General features: G+C 47.5%; 1 protein-coding gene across 1 annotated transcript; it reads right to left on the bottom strand.

Annotated features, from left to right (window-relative positions):
- Positions 1-2516: 2516 nt before the first annotated feature.
- Positions 2517-10804, bottom strand: LOC125089279 (sialic acid-binding Ig-like lectin 13). The gene is made up of 10 exons (XM_047711399.1): positions 10635-10804; positions 10189-10569; positions 9723-10001; positions 9488-9535; positions 5832-6089; positions 5466-5751; positions 5394-5398; positions 5062-5155; positions 4641-4722; positions 2517-3066 (listed from the first exon to the last, which is right to left on the bottom strand). Exons 1-10 carry the CDS (start codon positions 10684-10686, stop codon positions 2884-2886), a joined length of 1668 nt encoding a protein of 555 aa, XP_047567355.1. The 5' UTR covers positions 10687-10804; the 3' UTR covers positions 2517-2883.
- Between the last annotated feature and the right edge of the window lie 4598 nt (positions 10805-15402).

Below are 15402 nucleotides of genomic sequence, written 5' to 3'. Positions count from 1 at the left end.
TTAGAGCAGCAATGGCCATGGTCGCCAAACTGTGGAAAGAACCAAGATGTCCTTCAACGGACGAATGGATAAGGAAGATGTGGTCCATATACACTATGGAGTATTATGCCTCCATCAGGATGGGACTGGAAGAGATTATGCTGAGTGAAATAAGTCAAGCAGAGAGAGTCAATTATCATATGGTTTCACTTATTTGTGGAGCATAACAAATAGCATGGAGGACAAGGGGAGTTAGAGAGGAGAAGGGAGTTGGGGGAAATTGGAAGGGGAGATGAACCATGAGAGACTATGGACTCTGAAAAACAATCTGAGGGGTTTGAAGCAGCGGGAGGTGAGAGGTTGGGGGAACCAGGTGGTGGGTATTAGAGAGGGCACGGATTGCATGGAGCACTGGTTGTGGTGCAAAAACAATGAATACTGTTACGCTGAAAATAAATAAATAAATTTTAAAAAAAGATACAAATCTTTACTGGAAGACCCCAGGAGGGCCCCACTGGATCCTTCCTGTCACTACTCCCCAATGGCAACAAGTATCTGCACTTTCAATGGCAAAGATTAGTTTTGTCTGTTTCTTTTTTAAAAATTATTTTTATTAACATATAATGTATTATTTGCCCCAGGGGTACAGGTCTGTAAATCGTCAGGCTTACACACTTCACAGCACTCAGCATAGCACATACCCTCCTCAATGTCCATAACCGCACCACCCTCTCCCTACCCCCTACCCCCAGCAACCCTCAGTTTGTTTTGTGAGATTAAGAGTCTCTCCTGATCCCATCTTGTTTCATATTTTCCTTCCCTACCCCACAAACTCCTCACCCAACCTCTCAAACTCCTCATATCAGAGAGATCATAAGATAATCATCTTGGTTTTGTCTGTTTCAAAACCTCACATCAAAGATGTCACATAGTGAGGACTCTTGCGTCTGGATTATCTCACATTATGTCTCTAAGCTTCTCACGCGTTGTACAGAGCTGTTATTTGCTTCTTCCATTGCGTGAATATGCTGCAGTCTATCTACCTGTCTTACGGTTGATGGGCATTTGGGCGGGTTCCATTTTTCATGGCAGCCACAGCTGCCATGAACGTTCTCGTACACATCCGGTGAATGCTTCTATGAACTTGTGCTGGACACACACCTTGGAGTGAAATTGCTGGCTCCATGCTCAGTGTCAGTCGAGAGTGACCAGCATTTTCCCAAGGGCCTTGTACCAGTTCTCACTCCCCTCCCCCCTGACAATGTAGGAGAGTTCCAGTTGCTCCTCATCACCAACACTGACATTTTTACACAAGGGCCATGCTAATTTTCTCAGGTTCTTTCCAATTTTAGGATGGGGGCTGCTGAAGCATACTTGATATTCTTTAAGGAAAAAATGTCGTTGTGGCAATGTAGACACAACTTAAAATCTACTGTTTCAAGTGCACGTTTAGTGGCATGAACTGCATTTACATTGTGCAATTGTCGCTATCATCTGTCCCTAGAATGGGTAAAATTCTATACCCATTAACCATTAACTGTCCATCCACATCCCCAACCCCGTTTTAAATAATGTTTTTTTTTTAAAGTACTCCTTTTTATTGTAGCTTAAAAAAACATAAATTTTATCATCTTAAATATTTTTAAGTGTGTGGTACAGTAGCGTTAACTACATGTACATCATTAAGCTCTAGGAAGTGTTCATCTTGCAGAACTGAAACCCTACCTATTGAAAGCCGTTTCTTGTTTTCGCTCCCATGGGTCCCCTCTACCTTCTGTTTCTAAGAATTTGGTTACTTTAGATACTTCATATAACTGGACTCACGCCGTGTTTGTTTTTGGTGATGGCTTATTTCACTTGGTATAGTGTCTTCAACACTTGATGTTCTTGATACCATTTTTACTATTTTAATCATAGTGGAGGCTGTACAGTGACCTAGCCCTGGGGTCTTTATTTGCATTTTCTTGAAAGCTACTGACATTAAACACCTTTCTATATGCCTATGGGCCCTTTGAATATCTCGCTTTTTTATTAGGTTGTGTGCCTTTTTCTTACTGATTTTTGGAAGATTCTTTTTTTTTTTAATTAGAGACGGGGTCTCGCTATGTTGCCCAGGCTGGAGTGCAGTGGCTATTCACAGGCGCGATCCCACTACTGATCAGCACGGGAGTTTTGACCTGCTCCGTTTCCGACCTGGGCCGGTTCACCCCTCCTTAGGCAACCTGGTGGTCCCCCGCTCCCGGGAGGTCACCATATTGATGCCGAACTTAGTGCGGACACCCGATCGGCATAGCACACTACAGCCCAGAACTCCTGGGCTCAAGCGATCCTCCTGCCTCAGCCTCCCGAGTAGCTGGGACTACAGGCGCGCGCCACCGCGCCCGGCTGGAAGATTCTTATATATTCTTTTTATACTGTGAATGAATCCTTCATTAGACACTTGTATTGGGAAATATCTACTCCTGCCAGAGTTACATTCAGAAATATATTTACTTTTAAAAATAATACAAAGGAAAAGAAAACAAAAGACAAAATAATACATGTTCAAAAGCTGATCTCTCCCTCCATCCTGAGGTAAACTTAACACATAAGGATATGCTTAACAATGCCAATGGTGCATTTTTTCCCCACTGAACAATGTACCTGATGATTATTATTCCCCATTTCACAGAGGAGGGAACACAGGGAGGCATAGGGAGGTGAAGTGCCTCACCTGATGTTTGAAATCAGGAATTTGTGATTTTCTGCCACTCTAAGAAGTGTCACATTCCAATTTATAAACTTTGGCTCCGAGGGCTGTCAACTCATAAGGAATCAGTGTCTGCTATGCGTTTCTTCGTAAATGTCCTGTCCAGGCTCCAGTCAGAGCTGGCCCTCCTGGAGGCAGGGATCAGGTTGGGGTCATCATTTCTGGATCTTGATCTCTGCATACTCAGTGGTCTCCTGGTTCTGAAAATTGTGTGACTTCAGCCCGTGGAAGCTGAGGCTGGCGTAGTAGAGCTCCTGCTCCTTCTCTGAGGGGGAGGTGGCCGCAGCTGGGGGCAGGTGGTCTGAGGGGCTGTCTGAGCAGCATTTGCTCAAGTGATCCTGAGTGGAATGAAGGAAAAGCATTGGAGCTGCCCTTTGGGTCTGGAGAAGAGAAAAAGGGGTTGGGGTGCACTTACTCATTTATCCACTTCATGCCCATTTCCTGAGCATTCATCCATCCATTCATTTATTCACTCATTCATTCATTTGTATCTTTAACAAATTTTTGTCATGATGGCATTGAATCCTTACAACTCCCCCCACTCCCCTGTGGATGGTATAACTGTTATCCCCATTTTATAGATATTAAAACAGAGTAAGCAAGGTCAAGAAACTCTTCAGCACACACAACCTCTGACCTCAAACAGCCTATCAGGGAAAAGAGTACCAAATTGTCACACACACACACACACACACATGATAAAATTGTAACTTATGATCTGGTGCACAGAAGCAGCATCGACCCAGGGGCTCACACGATGCTGGGAGCATGCCTGTGATTATTACAGGGAGGCATGGTGACAGTCTGCCTGCCTAGGGCAGGGGGATATTCAAACTGGAGCGTGAAAGGTGAATTAGGGATCTGGCCAGTGCAAATGAGGAGGGTCAAAGGAAATCATGCGTGCAACGGCACAAAGTTACAGAAAACGAGCCCTGCCTGGAATTAAGGAGCTACTTTTGTGGGCAGGGGAAGGAAGTGGGCTGGAGAGCTCAGCAGAGGACAGGTCATGGAACACCAGACCAAGGAAACTGGACTACATGTCCAATACGGTAGCTCCTAGCCACATGTGGTTACTGAGTACATGAAACATGGAGATTCTGAGCAGAGGTGTGCCATGAGTGTGAAACATACCCTGGATTTCAAAGACTTAGTATGAGAAGAAGAAGAAGGGGGGGAGAGGAGGACGAAGAAGGGAAAAGGGAAGGGAAAGGGTAAAAGGAAGAGGAAGAAGGAGAAGAAGAAGAAGAAGGAGAAAAAGAAGAAGAAGGAGAGGAAGAGAAGAAGAAGGAGAAGGAGGGGAAGGAGGAGAGGAAGGAATAATTCAGACTATCTCATTAATAATCTGTATATTGATTCTGATGATATGATGGTGAAATGATATTTTGAATATATTGGTTAAATAATATATTACATTAAAACTGATCTCATACTTCTTTCTACTTTTTAAATGTGGCCATAAGTAAATTTTAGTCATGTACATGGTTCATATTATTTTTCTGTTGAACCATGCTGATTCAGACAGTGGGGTCACAGGTGTTTGGGGAATTTCTTGCCCAAAGCTTGGGAGGTGAGGTGGAGAGGTGGCGTCGTGGAGGTAAGGCACAGAAAGTGGCCCAGGAGGGAGACAGCGAGGGCTCAGCAGGGAAGGGGCTAAATGGAAAAAGAAACTTTGCTGAAAGGGAAATGGGTGGAACTTGGCCCATTACTGGGTCTTGCTGATGGAGGGGAGGGGAGAAGAAAAGGGGGCTCTCAGGTCTCTGAGTTGAGCCTAGCCAGAAATCCCGAGGGAGGACCAAATTTGGAGGGTGCATGATGGACTCATCTTTTAGCATGAGTGAGCCACCCCATGGTCCATCCCAAGAGAGGTGTCCAGGTGGGACACCAGATAGAAAGAGATGCCCCAGCCACTCACCTGGGAGACCGTATTTGAGGCTGGATGGACGCCATCCCTGCACGCTGCTTTCCTGGTTGACTTCTGCTTGTAGGTCTTCACTCTGAGGGGAGAGATCAGAGCCTTTCAGCCTGGCTGCTCACAGCTGGAAGCCTGGAAGGATGAGTGACTGAGGCAGGGCATGAAGGCTGCTGTCTGGCTACAGAGACTAGGAGGAGAATGCATGTTCTCTTCTCCCTGACAGTGGGAACCCTGTGTGGGGAACAGACCACTCCCGGCCTGTATGTCAGGAGGCTAGATTCCTGATGCCACTTGGACAACTTGTGTCCCCTCTGGCTGCATCACTTCCCCAGGTTTCTTTAGCTCTGGGCTTCGAGTTTGGGAGATTCTTTGGGTCACCCAACCTCAGGAGGCCTTCACTCAAAGCAGAGCACGCACTCACGTGAAGAAGATGATGAGGCAGAGACAGAGAGCAAGCAGGGTTGTGACACCAGCTCCCCAGATGGCCCCCTGAATCACACCCGTCCTGGCCCCTGCAGATAAGAGACCTTGGGGTAAACTCCAGTCCTGCTAAGCAGGCACCTGAGCACCCAGCCTTCTGGAATCCATGACCCAGGGGTGTGCCCACAGCTACCCAGGACTGGCTCCTTTGTCCCCCACCCCTCTATGTGACCCCAGCCTCCTGTTTCCCTGGCCCTTCCCTCAATCCCTCCCCTCTTCAACCTACGGATGACTCTGACCTCTAGTGCTCCTTTGCCCAAGTCAGAGCCACTTGTCTCTTCAATGTCTTCTAGGATCCTGATTCATGCACCCCTTCCCCAGGCATTGCCCTTCATAACTCCCTGACCTGGCAGTAGCAGGACAGCGGTGCTCTGTCTCCCGTGGGCATTCCAGGCCTCACATCTGAGTCTGAGGCTGGAGCCCAGTGGCCCGCTGAGGCTCAGGGAGCTGTTGGCCCAGGACCCCACAGAGCTGGAGGTGAGGGTCCAGGAGGCATTGCTGTGGTTCCCCTCCAGCAGCTCCTCCCCCAGCCACCAGTGCACAGAAGGGGGCAGCTGGGATTGAGCAGAGCAGTGGCAGTGCATATCCTCGCCCTCCCAGGAGCAGGAGGGACCAAACAGCTTCAGGGGGGCTGTGGGAAGACAGCAGAGAGATCAGAGGAGGCCCCCCTCTCCAGGCCCAGGCATCCTTCCTAGATATGTCCCAACTCACTCTTCACAAGGAGGCTCACGGATGCTTCCAGGGAGCCCAACAGGTGCTGAGCTTGGCAGACGTATCTTCCGTGGTTCACCAGTTCCACCCGGGGAAACTCCAGGATCCCAGGATTTGAGGGTTGTGAAGGCTGCAGGGTCAGGCTATCCCGGGTCCAGCTCACCCTGGCAGGAGGGTTGCTGTCATCGATGCAGACCAGGCGCAGGGGCTGGCCCTCCTGGACTGGGAGAGATGAGCCATTGCCCAGAGCCTCAGGTCCTGGCAAGACAGAGAGAAAGCTAAGCCCTGGTCCTCACTGGGGGCATTGCCTCTCTCTCTCTCTCTCTCTCTGTCTCTTTTCCTCACATCATGTAAATCTGTTTCTTCTCTTCCACCACGTGATTGAACCCCATGATCATGGGGTCAGCTGAAGGGGACAGGACTGAGAGCAAGCACGCACCCATGTACAGAGGCCCATGTACATTCTGTCTTTCTCTAAGTTCACTAAGACCTGTCTAATTTAGTTATTCTGAGAGTTCACAGTCTTGTGAGCGAGATACCCAGAATCAGGTGTCATACAGCAGTGTGATGTGTTTTGTGATGGGGGTACATTGTGCTTGGGGGAACCCTGAAGATGGGAATTCAGTGAGACTGTCAGGACATGGAGGGCTTCCTGGAGGAGGAGAGGCTAGAGTGAAGCATGAGAGGGGCCAGAAGCTAGCATGGAAGGACATTGCTGGAGGCTGGCACAGAAAGTGTAGCCACAGCTAAGGTGTGAAATGGCTCTGCATGCTCAGGGAAGAGCAGGCAGTCTGTAAGGCTTGAGTGAGTGTTGACATATGACATTGCTGAGGATTCAAAAATAATAATAGATTGGGGAAAGACAGTAACAGTTTAACAACCAGCTCATTGGGGAGGAGGAGGGGAGAAAAAAAAAGTCTTGATTTGCCAATTTCCTTGGTGTAAATACTTCCCCCTTGGTGGATTTCAAGCACCCAACTAAATGTCACTGAACTCAGAATTGGGAAAATTCAGAATGGACACAACTGGCTCTTGCCAGCCAGTGAGAACCAACTCCAGTATGTCACTGAATGCAACGCCTCCCTCAAAAAACCATGTTTTTGTCTAACAAAGTCACCATATGCTAAGTCAAAGGGCCATTATTAGGCTGGAAATAAATCCTTTCAAGCAACACACAGCTGATCTCCTTCATGTAAAAAGAGCTTCTTCAGATCATTAAGAAAAAAATCCACAAAGAAATACAAACGACTCTTAAGCATAATGAAAGCTACACCACCTGTTTACAAAATGATTATTCAAGTTAAAATGACAGTGAATTCACTTAAGATATCAGCAAGGATGAAAATGTTCAGCAGGTTGAGATTATAAAAACAATGGCTTCTGTGCAGTATGATTTGGCAGTAACTGTAGAAATTGCAAACATACCTCTTGATTTGGGACTTTTCTAGGGAATTATCTTACAGATGCATGCACACATATGGAAGATGTTTATACAAGTTATTTGTTGCTGTATTATTTGCCTTAACAATAGTCTGGAAACACCATGGCTTTCCACCAATGGGGACTTCTTAAGTAGTTCACAGTATAATATACTTCTAATTGGAAGACCATGGAGTCTTCAGTAAGAATGAAGAAGCTTTCCTACAAACTCATAGAGAAAGTAATGTACTAACCTCACTTACTTAGTTGGGACAAATGCACCATGGTGGTGTTAATACTTTTAAAGACAAGGGAAGGCTTTATAGAAACTCTGTACAATGTAAACCTAAAATTACTCGACCATGAAAAGTTTATTAAAAAATAATAGCTAAGTGAGGGGCACCTGGATGGCTTAGCCAATTAAGTGACCAAATCTTGATTTAGGCTCAGGTCTTGATTTCAGGGTCCTGGGACCAAGTCCAGCCCTGCTTGGTCGGGCTCTCGGCTCAGTGGGGAGTCTGCCTGAAAATTCTCTCTCTCTCCCTCTTCCTCTGCCTCTCCCCCAGCTCAAATGCATGTGTGCGTGCTCTCTCTCTAAAATAAATAAATAGGGGCGCCTGGGTGGCTCAGTGGGTTAAAGCCGCTGCCTTCGGCTCAGGTCATGATCCCAGGTCCTGGGTTCGAGCCCCACATCGGGCTTTCTGCTCAGCAGGGAGCCTGCTTCCTCCTCTCTCTCTGCCTGCCTCTCTGCTTACTTGTGATTTCTCTCTGTCAAATAAATAAATAAAATCTTTAAAAAATAAAATAAAATAAATAAATAACTCTTAAAAAAATAATAGCTAAGTGAAATAAGTCAGCTGGAAGAAAGACAAACACCAGGTGATTTCACACATATGTGTAATTTAAGAAACAAAACAAATGAGCAAAGGCAAAAAGAGAGAGAGAGAGAAATCAAGAAACAGACTCTTAACTATACAGAGCAAACTGATCGTTTCCTGGAGAGGAGGAAGAGGGGTGAGGGGGAAATAAGGAGATTGAGAAGGGCACTTGTGATGAGCACCAGGTGAGGTATGGAAGTGATGAATCACTATATTATACACTTGAAACTAATGTTGCATTATATGTTGACTAAATGGAATTTGAATGAAAACTTAAAAAATAATAGAGATGCAGAGGAGTTATATAGCATGGTGTGTACGTACGTGTGTGTTTTTAAATGTAGATGTGTAGATTGTATTTGGAAAAATAACCAAGAGGGGAGGTACACAGGTGCCGAAGACTATTTTATTCTTACTCCATTTTGCTGGGGACTGGATTGTGTTCTCTTTAAGCTCATGTGTCTAAGCCCTACCCTCCAACATGGTGGTATTTGGAGGTATTTGGATGAGTCTTTGAGGGTGATTAGGGTTAAGTGAGGTCATGAGAGTAGGGGCCTTGGAAGGTATCAGGGCTCTTTTTCTTTTTTAAAAAGATTTTATCTATTTATTTGTCAAAGAGAGAGAGGGCACAAGCAGAGGAAGCAGCAGAGGGAGAGGGAGAAGCAGGCCTGTTGCTGAGTAAGGAGCCCAAATCCGGACTTGATCTCAGGACCGTGGGATCACGACCTGAGCCAAAGGCAGACACTTAACAAACTGAGCCACCCAAGTGCCCCTGGATTAGTGCTCTTGTAAGAGGAGACACCAAAGAACTCGCTTTCTTTTAGTTGTGTGAGAGAAAACAGTGCCAGAAAGCAGCTGTTTACGAGAAGTGAGCTCTCATTGGGAACCAAACTGGCTGGCACCTTGACCTTGAACCTGCCTCCAGAAATGTGAGGAATAAGTGTCTGAGGCTTAAGCCCCTCTGTCTATGGTATTTTGTTATGGCAGCCCAAGCAGACCAAGACACATTTTGTGTTTACTGTTTTAAACAATAATACTATGATGTGGAAGGGAATTGCAGGAGTAGGTGGGGTCCAGATCCTAGGGGGAATGAGGCGATATTTGGGGGGAGAACGTAGCTGGGACACTGGGGACAGCCACCCCCATCAGGCACAGAGGTCATGCAGTACCCTTGAGAGCAGGGTCAGCAGTGGGGAGAAACCAGTTTGTACCCTGAGGAACCAGTGGGCTGCTCCCCACCTCTGCTGCCCCCACACCTGAGCCTTTCTCCCACCTGAGTTCTGAAACCCCAGCTCTGCTCTGAAGGATGGAGACAGATGCCATTTGCACCACAGCCCAAGATGAGAAATTGTACCCTACCTGTACCTTCTCTTCGAAACACACTGATGGTCAGGTTCTGGGGTGCATCTGAACAGATAGACACAATTGTTTTCAGAGGCAGGAAAGTTGGTGTTGGCCCTTTTCCCCCAGAAACTTCAGAAATGGGAAAGGGGTGGAGTCTGGTGTTTTCTTTCCTTCCTCCCCAGGATTCGAGACCCTGCCTCCCCAATACCCACAGCCCTCAGGGACCCTGGCATCCTGGCCTGGCACTCACAGGACACGTTGAGCTGGACAGTCCTCTCCGTGCTCACACCAGCTCCGGGGAAGGTCACTCGACAGGTGAGGTTGGTGCCGTGGTCCTGGGGCCTCGGGGTGAGAGTGAGCTCGGGGGAGTGGGGAGCCTTGGAGCCCCAGGAGGGGAGGGCAACTCCGATCCAGGAGAAGGTGGGGGGTGTCCCCTTCTCACAGGCCCATGGCACGCTACAGGTAATGTTCTTGGGGTAGCCAGATTCTAGGGGCCCCTGGATGTGGATGTCAGGTGTCTGTGTCAGAGCTGAAGAGGAGAGAGAGAGATCCTGCAGTGGGACCCTGAGTGTGCCCCTAGAAGCAGCCTCCACCCCAGGCCAGCTGTCTCCTCCCCAGCCAGGATGGAGATCAGGGTGTCCCTTCCCGGCCCTGCCCCAGGAGCCCTCAGGATCCATGCATGGGACATGTGTCCTCTCCTGAAGCCCATTCCTTACCTGTCACAAACACGGAGAGCTGATTCTGCAGGTAATTATATCTCACAGAAGACCCTCTCTCCACCCTAAAGAAGAATGTCCCTGAGTCCCTTCTCTGTGCATCTCTGATGTCCAGGGAGCAGTCGTAGGCCCGGGGGTCCCCGAGGAGGCGGAATCGGTCCTGGGTCTCCTCCTGCACTTTATGACCTGGGTTGTTTGTGGCCACTGGAGCATCGTGGTGTGAATTGTCTCCTTTCCGGAACCAGTAGCCATAAGCTGGGTCATTATTAGTGTATTGGCGGGGGTAGGAGAAGCGGCAGGGTATGGAGGTGCACAGGCCCTCCTGCACTGTCAGGAACTCCTGTACCTGCATCTGGTATCTTGTATACTGAGCCAGGGACCCTGTGGAGAATCGAGGGTTAGTGGCAACTCCAGCCCCCTGGGCCCCCTCCCCTTGGCGCACTCACCTGCCCACAGCAGGGACAGCAGCAGCGGCAGCATCTTTGGGGTGAGAGTCATGGAGCTGCCACAGGACAGAGAGGAAGCCCCAGTAGGAGGGCCAAGGCTAATGTTTGAAAAGTGACTGGCCACAGAAGAGGAAGTTGGTGCTGGGACGCAGTCGATGACAGCATGGACTTTGGAGACTAACAACTTCTACCTTCCAGATGGGGTCCCAGCCACCCCCCACCCCCCAGTCCCTATCTGCAGCCTCCATTCCCACCAGGAAGGCAGGGACTACCTGGCCAATTACAGCTTCTAGAAACCCTGGATGTTCAGTCCTGCCAGATGTGGGATGCAGGAGGGTGAGCAGGGGAACCTTGAGGCATGAAAGGTGGGGCTACCTCCCCACTGTGGACAAGGGAAGTGATGGATGTGTAATTAATGAGTGAGCACGACACCCGCATCATGAACATCTCCTTTCAGGGCCGTGGAGTCAAAGTGGAGAAGGACAGACCCCATCTCTGTTCTTAAAAACTCCCCTAACACCCAAGGGGACAGAGAAACTCCAGGCTGCGGCAGCTCCTGTTGGTATAGTGTGAGCCGGCGGAAGCACAGGCAGGGGCTTGTAGGAACACCATTGCTCTGGGCAGCTAGGAGGTGAGTTCCCAGGTATGAATGGCCAGAGTGGACAGGGACCAGGACTCCCAGGTGTTCCAGGGCTTGCTGGCCGGCTCACAGCCTTCTGCTCCAGGCACCCCAGGTGTCGCCCACATTGGACCACACCTGAGAGCTGGGCATTTGCAGCAAGATGATAGCACTGCGTGACATTGAGGGAGAATGCCCAGGCGTGCCTGGCCCTCCTCCCCTCCAAGGCTCTGTTTCCCCAGCAGTCACATGGAGGGATCGTAGTGCCCAGCTCTTATCTGTGGGAGAATATGAGGACAGTGGTAGGCATTTTCCACAGACTTGGGTGTGGCCATCTTACATGTCAAATGTCTGGCCCTGCCCATTCCTCAGTGGTCCTTCATATTCCTGCTTTTCGTAAGAAGGTCCTGCTGGCCAGCTGTGTCCTAGGGCTCCTTCGTCTGTGGCCTCCCACGAAGAGATCATGCATACCAGATGCTCACTGTGCTGCCTTGGGAAGGGGTCTAATTCTGTGCATAGCTGGAGGCCTATATTCACAAGGTGTTATGGGCTGAGTTGTGTCACCCTAAATTTCATATGTTCATTTTCAAACGTCAGTACCTCCAAATATGACTATCTTTGGACATAGGGTCTTTAAGGAGATCATTAAAGTAAAATGAGGCCATTGGGGTGAGCTCCACTCCAGCAAGACTGGTGCCTTTATAAGAACAGGGGATTAGGAGGGGCCCCTATGTAGTTTAGTCAGTTAAATGTCCTGGAATCGAGCCCCACATCGGGCTCCCTGCTCAGTGGGGAGTCTGCTTCTCCCTCTGCCTGCCGCTCCCCCTGCATGTGCTCTCTCTCTCACTCTCAGAATAAATAAATAAAATCCTAGAAGAAGAAGAAGAAGAAGAAGAAGAGGAGGAGGAGGAGGAGGAGGAGGAGGAGGAGGAAGAGGAGGAGGAGGAGGAGAGGATTAGGACAGAGACCTGCACAAACAGGAGACCACATGAGCACAAGGGGGAACCAGCCACCTACAAACCAAGGAGAGAGGCTTGCGAAGGAGCCTGTTCTGCCCACAATGTCTAGCTTCCAGAGTTCTGAGAAATGAACTTCTGTTAACTAAGCCGCGGGGTCAGTGTACTTTATGTTAACCCCAATAAACCAACGCATGGGATTTTCAAGAAGGCAGATGTGTTCACACAGGTCTAGTGCTCTGTGCAGGCTGGTCTGGCCCACGCTGGAAACAGTCCACACAGTGGCCAGTGGACAGTCTGTAGGATGGGGCCACTCCGAGGATGGAGGAGAAAGGAAGGGACAGGCTTGGTAATTGGAGGGAAACACCTGCTGCTCTTCTGTGCTCTGATCTCTGCCTTGCTCTTACTTAGCTGAACATACTTTCCCTTCTCTCCCCAGGTCAGGACAGTCTCCGTGGGCCTCTGCTCCAGCTGGCCCCTCTGCTGACTGAGCCCGTCCTCCTGTACCCTGAGCACCTGTCTCCCATCTGTTGAGTGGTGGGTCCTGGGAGCTGAAGTAAGACTAACCTTGGTCTATTCATCTGTTTGGCCAGACAACCAGGGCCCCAGTCTTCCCAGGGCAAAGCTCCCAGTGTGAGGAGCCAATGGCTAACACCTCACCTTGTGTGGCTGTGGTGGAAGTGATATATGAGTGTGTCTGTTGTGTTTGTGTGTCTGTGGCCTGTGTATCCGTGTAGGTGCATGTGTGTTTGTGTCTGCAGTCCCTATGCATGTCTGTGGTGTGTGTGTATTTCTTTGGTCTGTGTACATATGTGTGTGTGTTCTGGGTTTGTGGTCTGTTGTGTGCATGCCTGAGGTATGTCTGTATATATATATGTGTGTGATTTCTCTGTGTGTGTTTGGAGGTGTGTCTGTCTCTGTGTGTGTGTCTGTGTGTCTGAAGTATACACGTGTCTGTAGGTCTGTGTCCTCTGTGTGTGCATATCTGAATTACTCATGCATGTCTGCTTAAAGTGCCTGTGGCACGTGCGTGTGCATATGTGTGCACACTCAAATGTCAGTTTCCCAATGACAACATCCGTGGACAACATATTGAAAACTATAATCCATTTTATATTCCCTCTGTATCTTTTTCTTTCATTTTTCTTCAAACTCTTTTTTTTTTAAAGATTTTATTTATTTATTTGTCAGAGTGAGCATGAGCAGACAGAGTGGCAGGCAGAGGCAGACAGAGAAGCAGGCTCCCGCTGAGCAAGAAGCCCGATGTGGGACTCGATCCCAGGACGCTGGGATCACGACCCGAGCCGAAGGCAGCGGCTTAACCAACTGAGCCACCCAGGTGTCCCTCTTCAAACTCTTTATCACAAATCAGCCTAAAATATAATCTGCTTAATTATTCTTTGTCTGTCTCTCCTGCTGAATCCACCCTGGCTAGAAAAATGCTTGTCATACACTAGGTGATCAATGAATATGTACTTTAAGAATTGTAAGGATAGGGGTGCCTGGGTGGCTCAGTCGGTTAAGCCTCTGCCTTAGGCTCAGGTCATGATCCCAGGGTGCTGGGATTGAGACCCACATTGGGCTCCCTGCTCAGCAGGGAGTCTGCTTCTCCCTCTCCCTCTGCCTGTTGCTCCCTCTGTTTGTGCTCTCTCACTCTCTCTGTCAAATAAATAAATAAAATCTTTTAAAAAAAGAAGAGTTGTAAGGATATTGGGATGCCTGGCTGGCTTGGTCGCTAGAGCATGTGACTCTTGATCTTGGAGTGGGGGTTTGAGTGTCATGTTGGGTGTACATATAACTTAAAAATGAAATCTTTATTTAAAAAAAAGAATTATAAGGATATTTAGGATAATCAAAATAAGATTTCTGGTTGTCCACAGTGAAAAAGTATATATTCTTTAGAACATACCCATCTGGGATTATCTGAGTTTAGCATTTTATTACCTTTGAACCATTTTAAATGCTATAATTTATAGATAACTAATAGCAATGCAAATAATTCTTGTCCAAAGACATACACATACATTCTGTCTCCTTCGGGAGGGGACTTAAATCCCCCTACCAAGTCACTTTTACATGCATCCACAAATTCATTTCAATATTCCCTTATTCCACATAAATTTGGGCATCTTTAATTTCTGTCTCATTCCCTTGTTTGTAATGAGTTAAATAAATAAAATGGGGAGTTTCTATTCAATGGGTATGAAGTTTCAGTCCTGCAAGTTGAAAAAGTTCTAGAGATCCTCTGTACAACACAGTACTTACAGTTAACACTGGTGTACACTTAAAAATTTGTTAAGAGGATAGATCTGATGGTATGTGTTTTTGACACAATAAAAAATCTTTAACACATATTTATTTTATATCTATAAGGGTCATGATATTGCCTTCAGAAAAAAAATCTTCCTTTAATAGAATAAACAAACAAATTCATTTGCACCTCTGTGCATGTGTTGGCTTTTTGTCTTGTGGTGTGTTCTAGGCATTAGAACCTGGTCCCTGCCCCCTTAGCCAAATAAGATGGTTCATGTAACAGCTTGAGTTCATGTTAAAGGATTTTGCTATTTCTGCTTGAACAACTGGGAACTACTGGAGGGTTAGAAGCTGAAAATGACTCTTGGGTTTTTAGAATTCCCTCTGGCTTCTCTGTGGAAAACAGATTGGGGATGGGCAGAAAGAGGGTGAGAAGATGAATTTCCTTGACTGTGTATTTATGTTTCCAAGATAGAAAGTGAGTCCTTGGAAGCAAGAATGTGCATTTCTTACAAGCAGTGCAGACTCGCTTTGTACACAATAACGACAAATTTCAGAGTAGGTGATAAATACATGTCAAGTGGCAGTATTTACATAAAGGTAAACACACAAATAGCAGAATCTTGCATAAAGTACTGTTTTAATTCTGGTAAAAAAAAAAGTTACATATAGGTGACTTTTCTCTCCTTGCATCTACTCACTTACAACTATAGGAAATAGTTTGGAAGACCAGAAGTGACAGGTAAACAAAAATTTGTTTATCTATTTTTTTGTGTAGGGGTTGGGGAAAATCAGCAAAGTGCTTTCCTACTGTGTGAAGGTGGGTTAGGGATGGGGAGAGAAGTTTAGGAGACAATGGGCACAGTGCTCTTATGCCTGGCTCCTCCCTTTGGACTCCCATATCCAGGACTTTCCCTTATCCTAAGAGTCAAAGCAGCTC

This window comes from Lutra lutra, chromosome 17 (genome assembly GCF_902655055.1).
Source record: "Lutra lutra chromosome 17, mLutLut1.2, whole genome shotgun sequence".
In the NCBI taxonomy this organism is placed as follows: Eukaryota; Metazoa; Chordata; class Mammalia; order Carnivora; family Mustelidae; genus Lutra; species Lutra lutra.
Note: the sequence above shows the minus strand (reverse complement) of the source record. Positions and strands in the feature narration are given on the sequence as shown.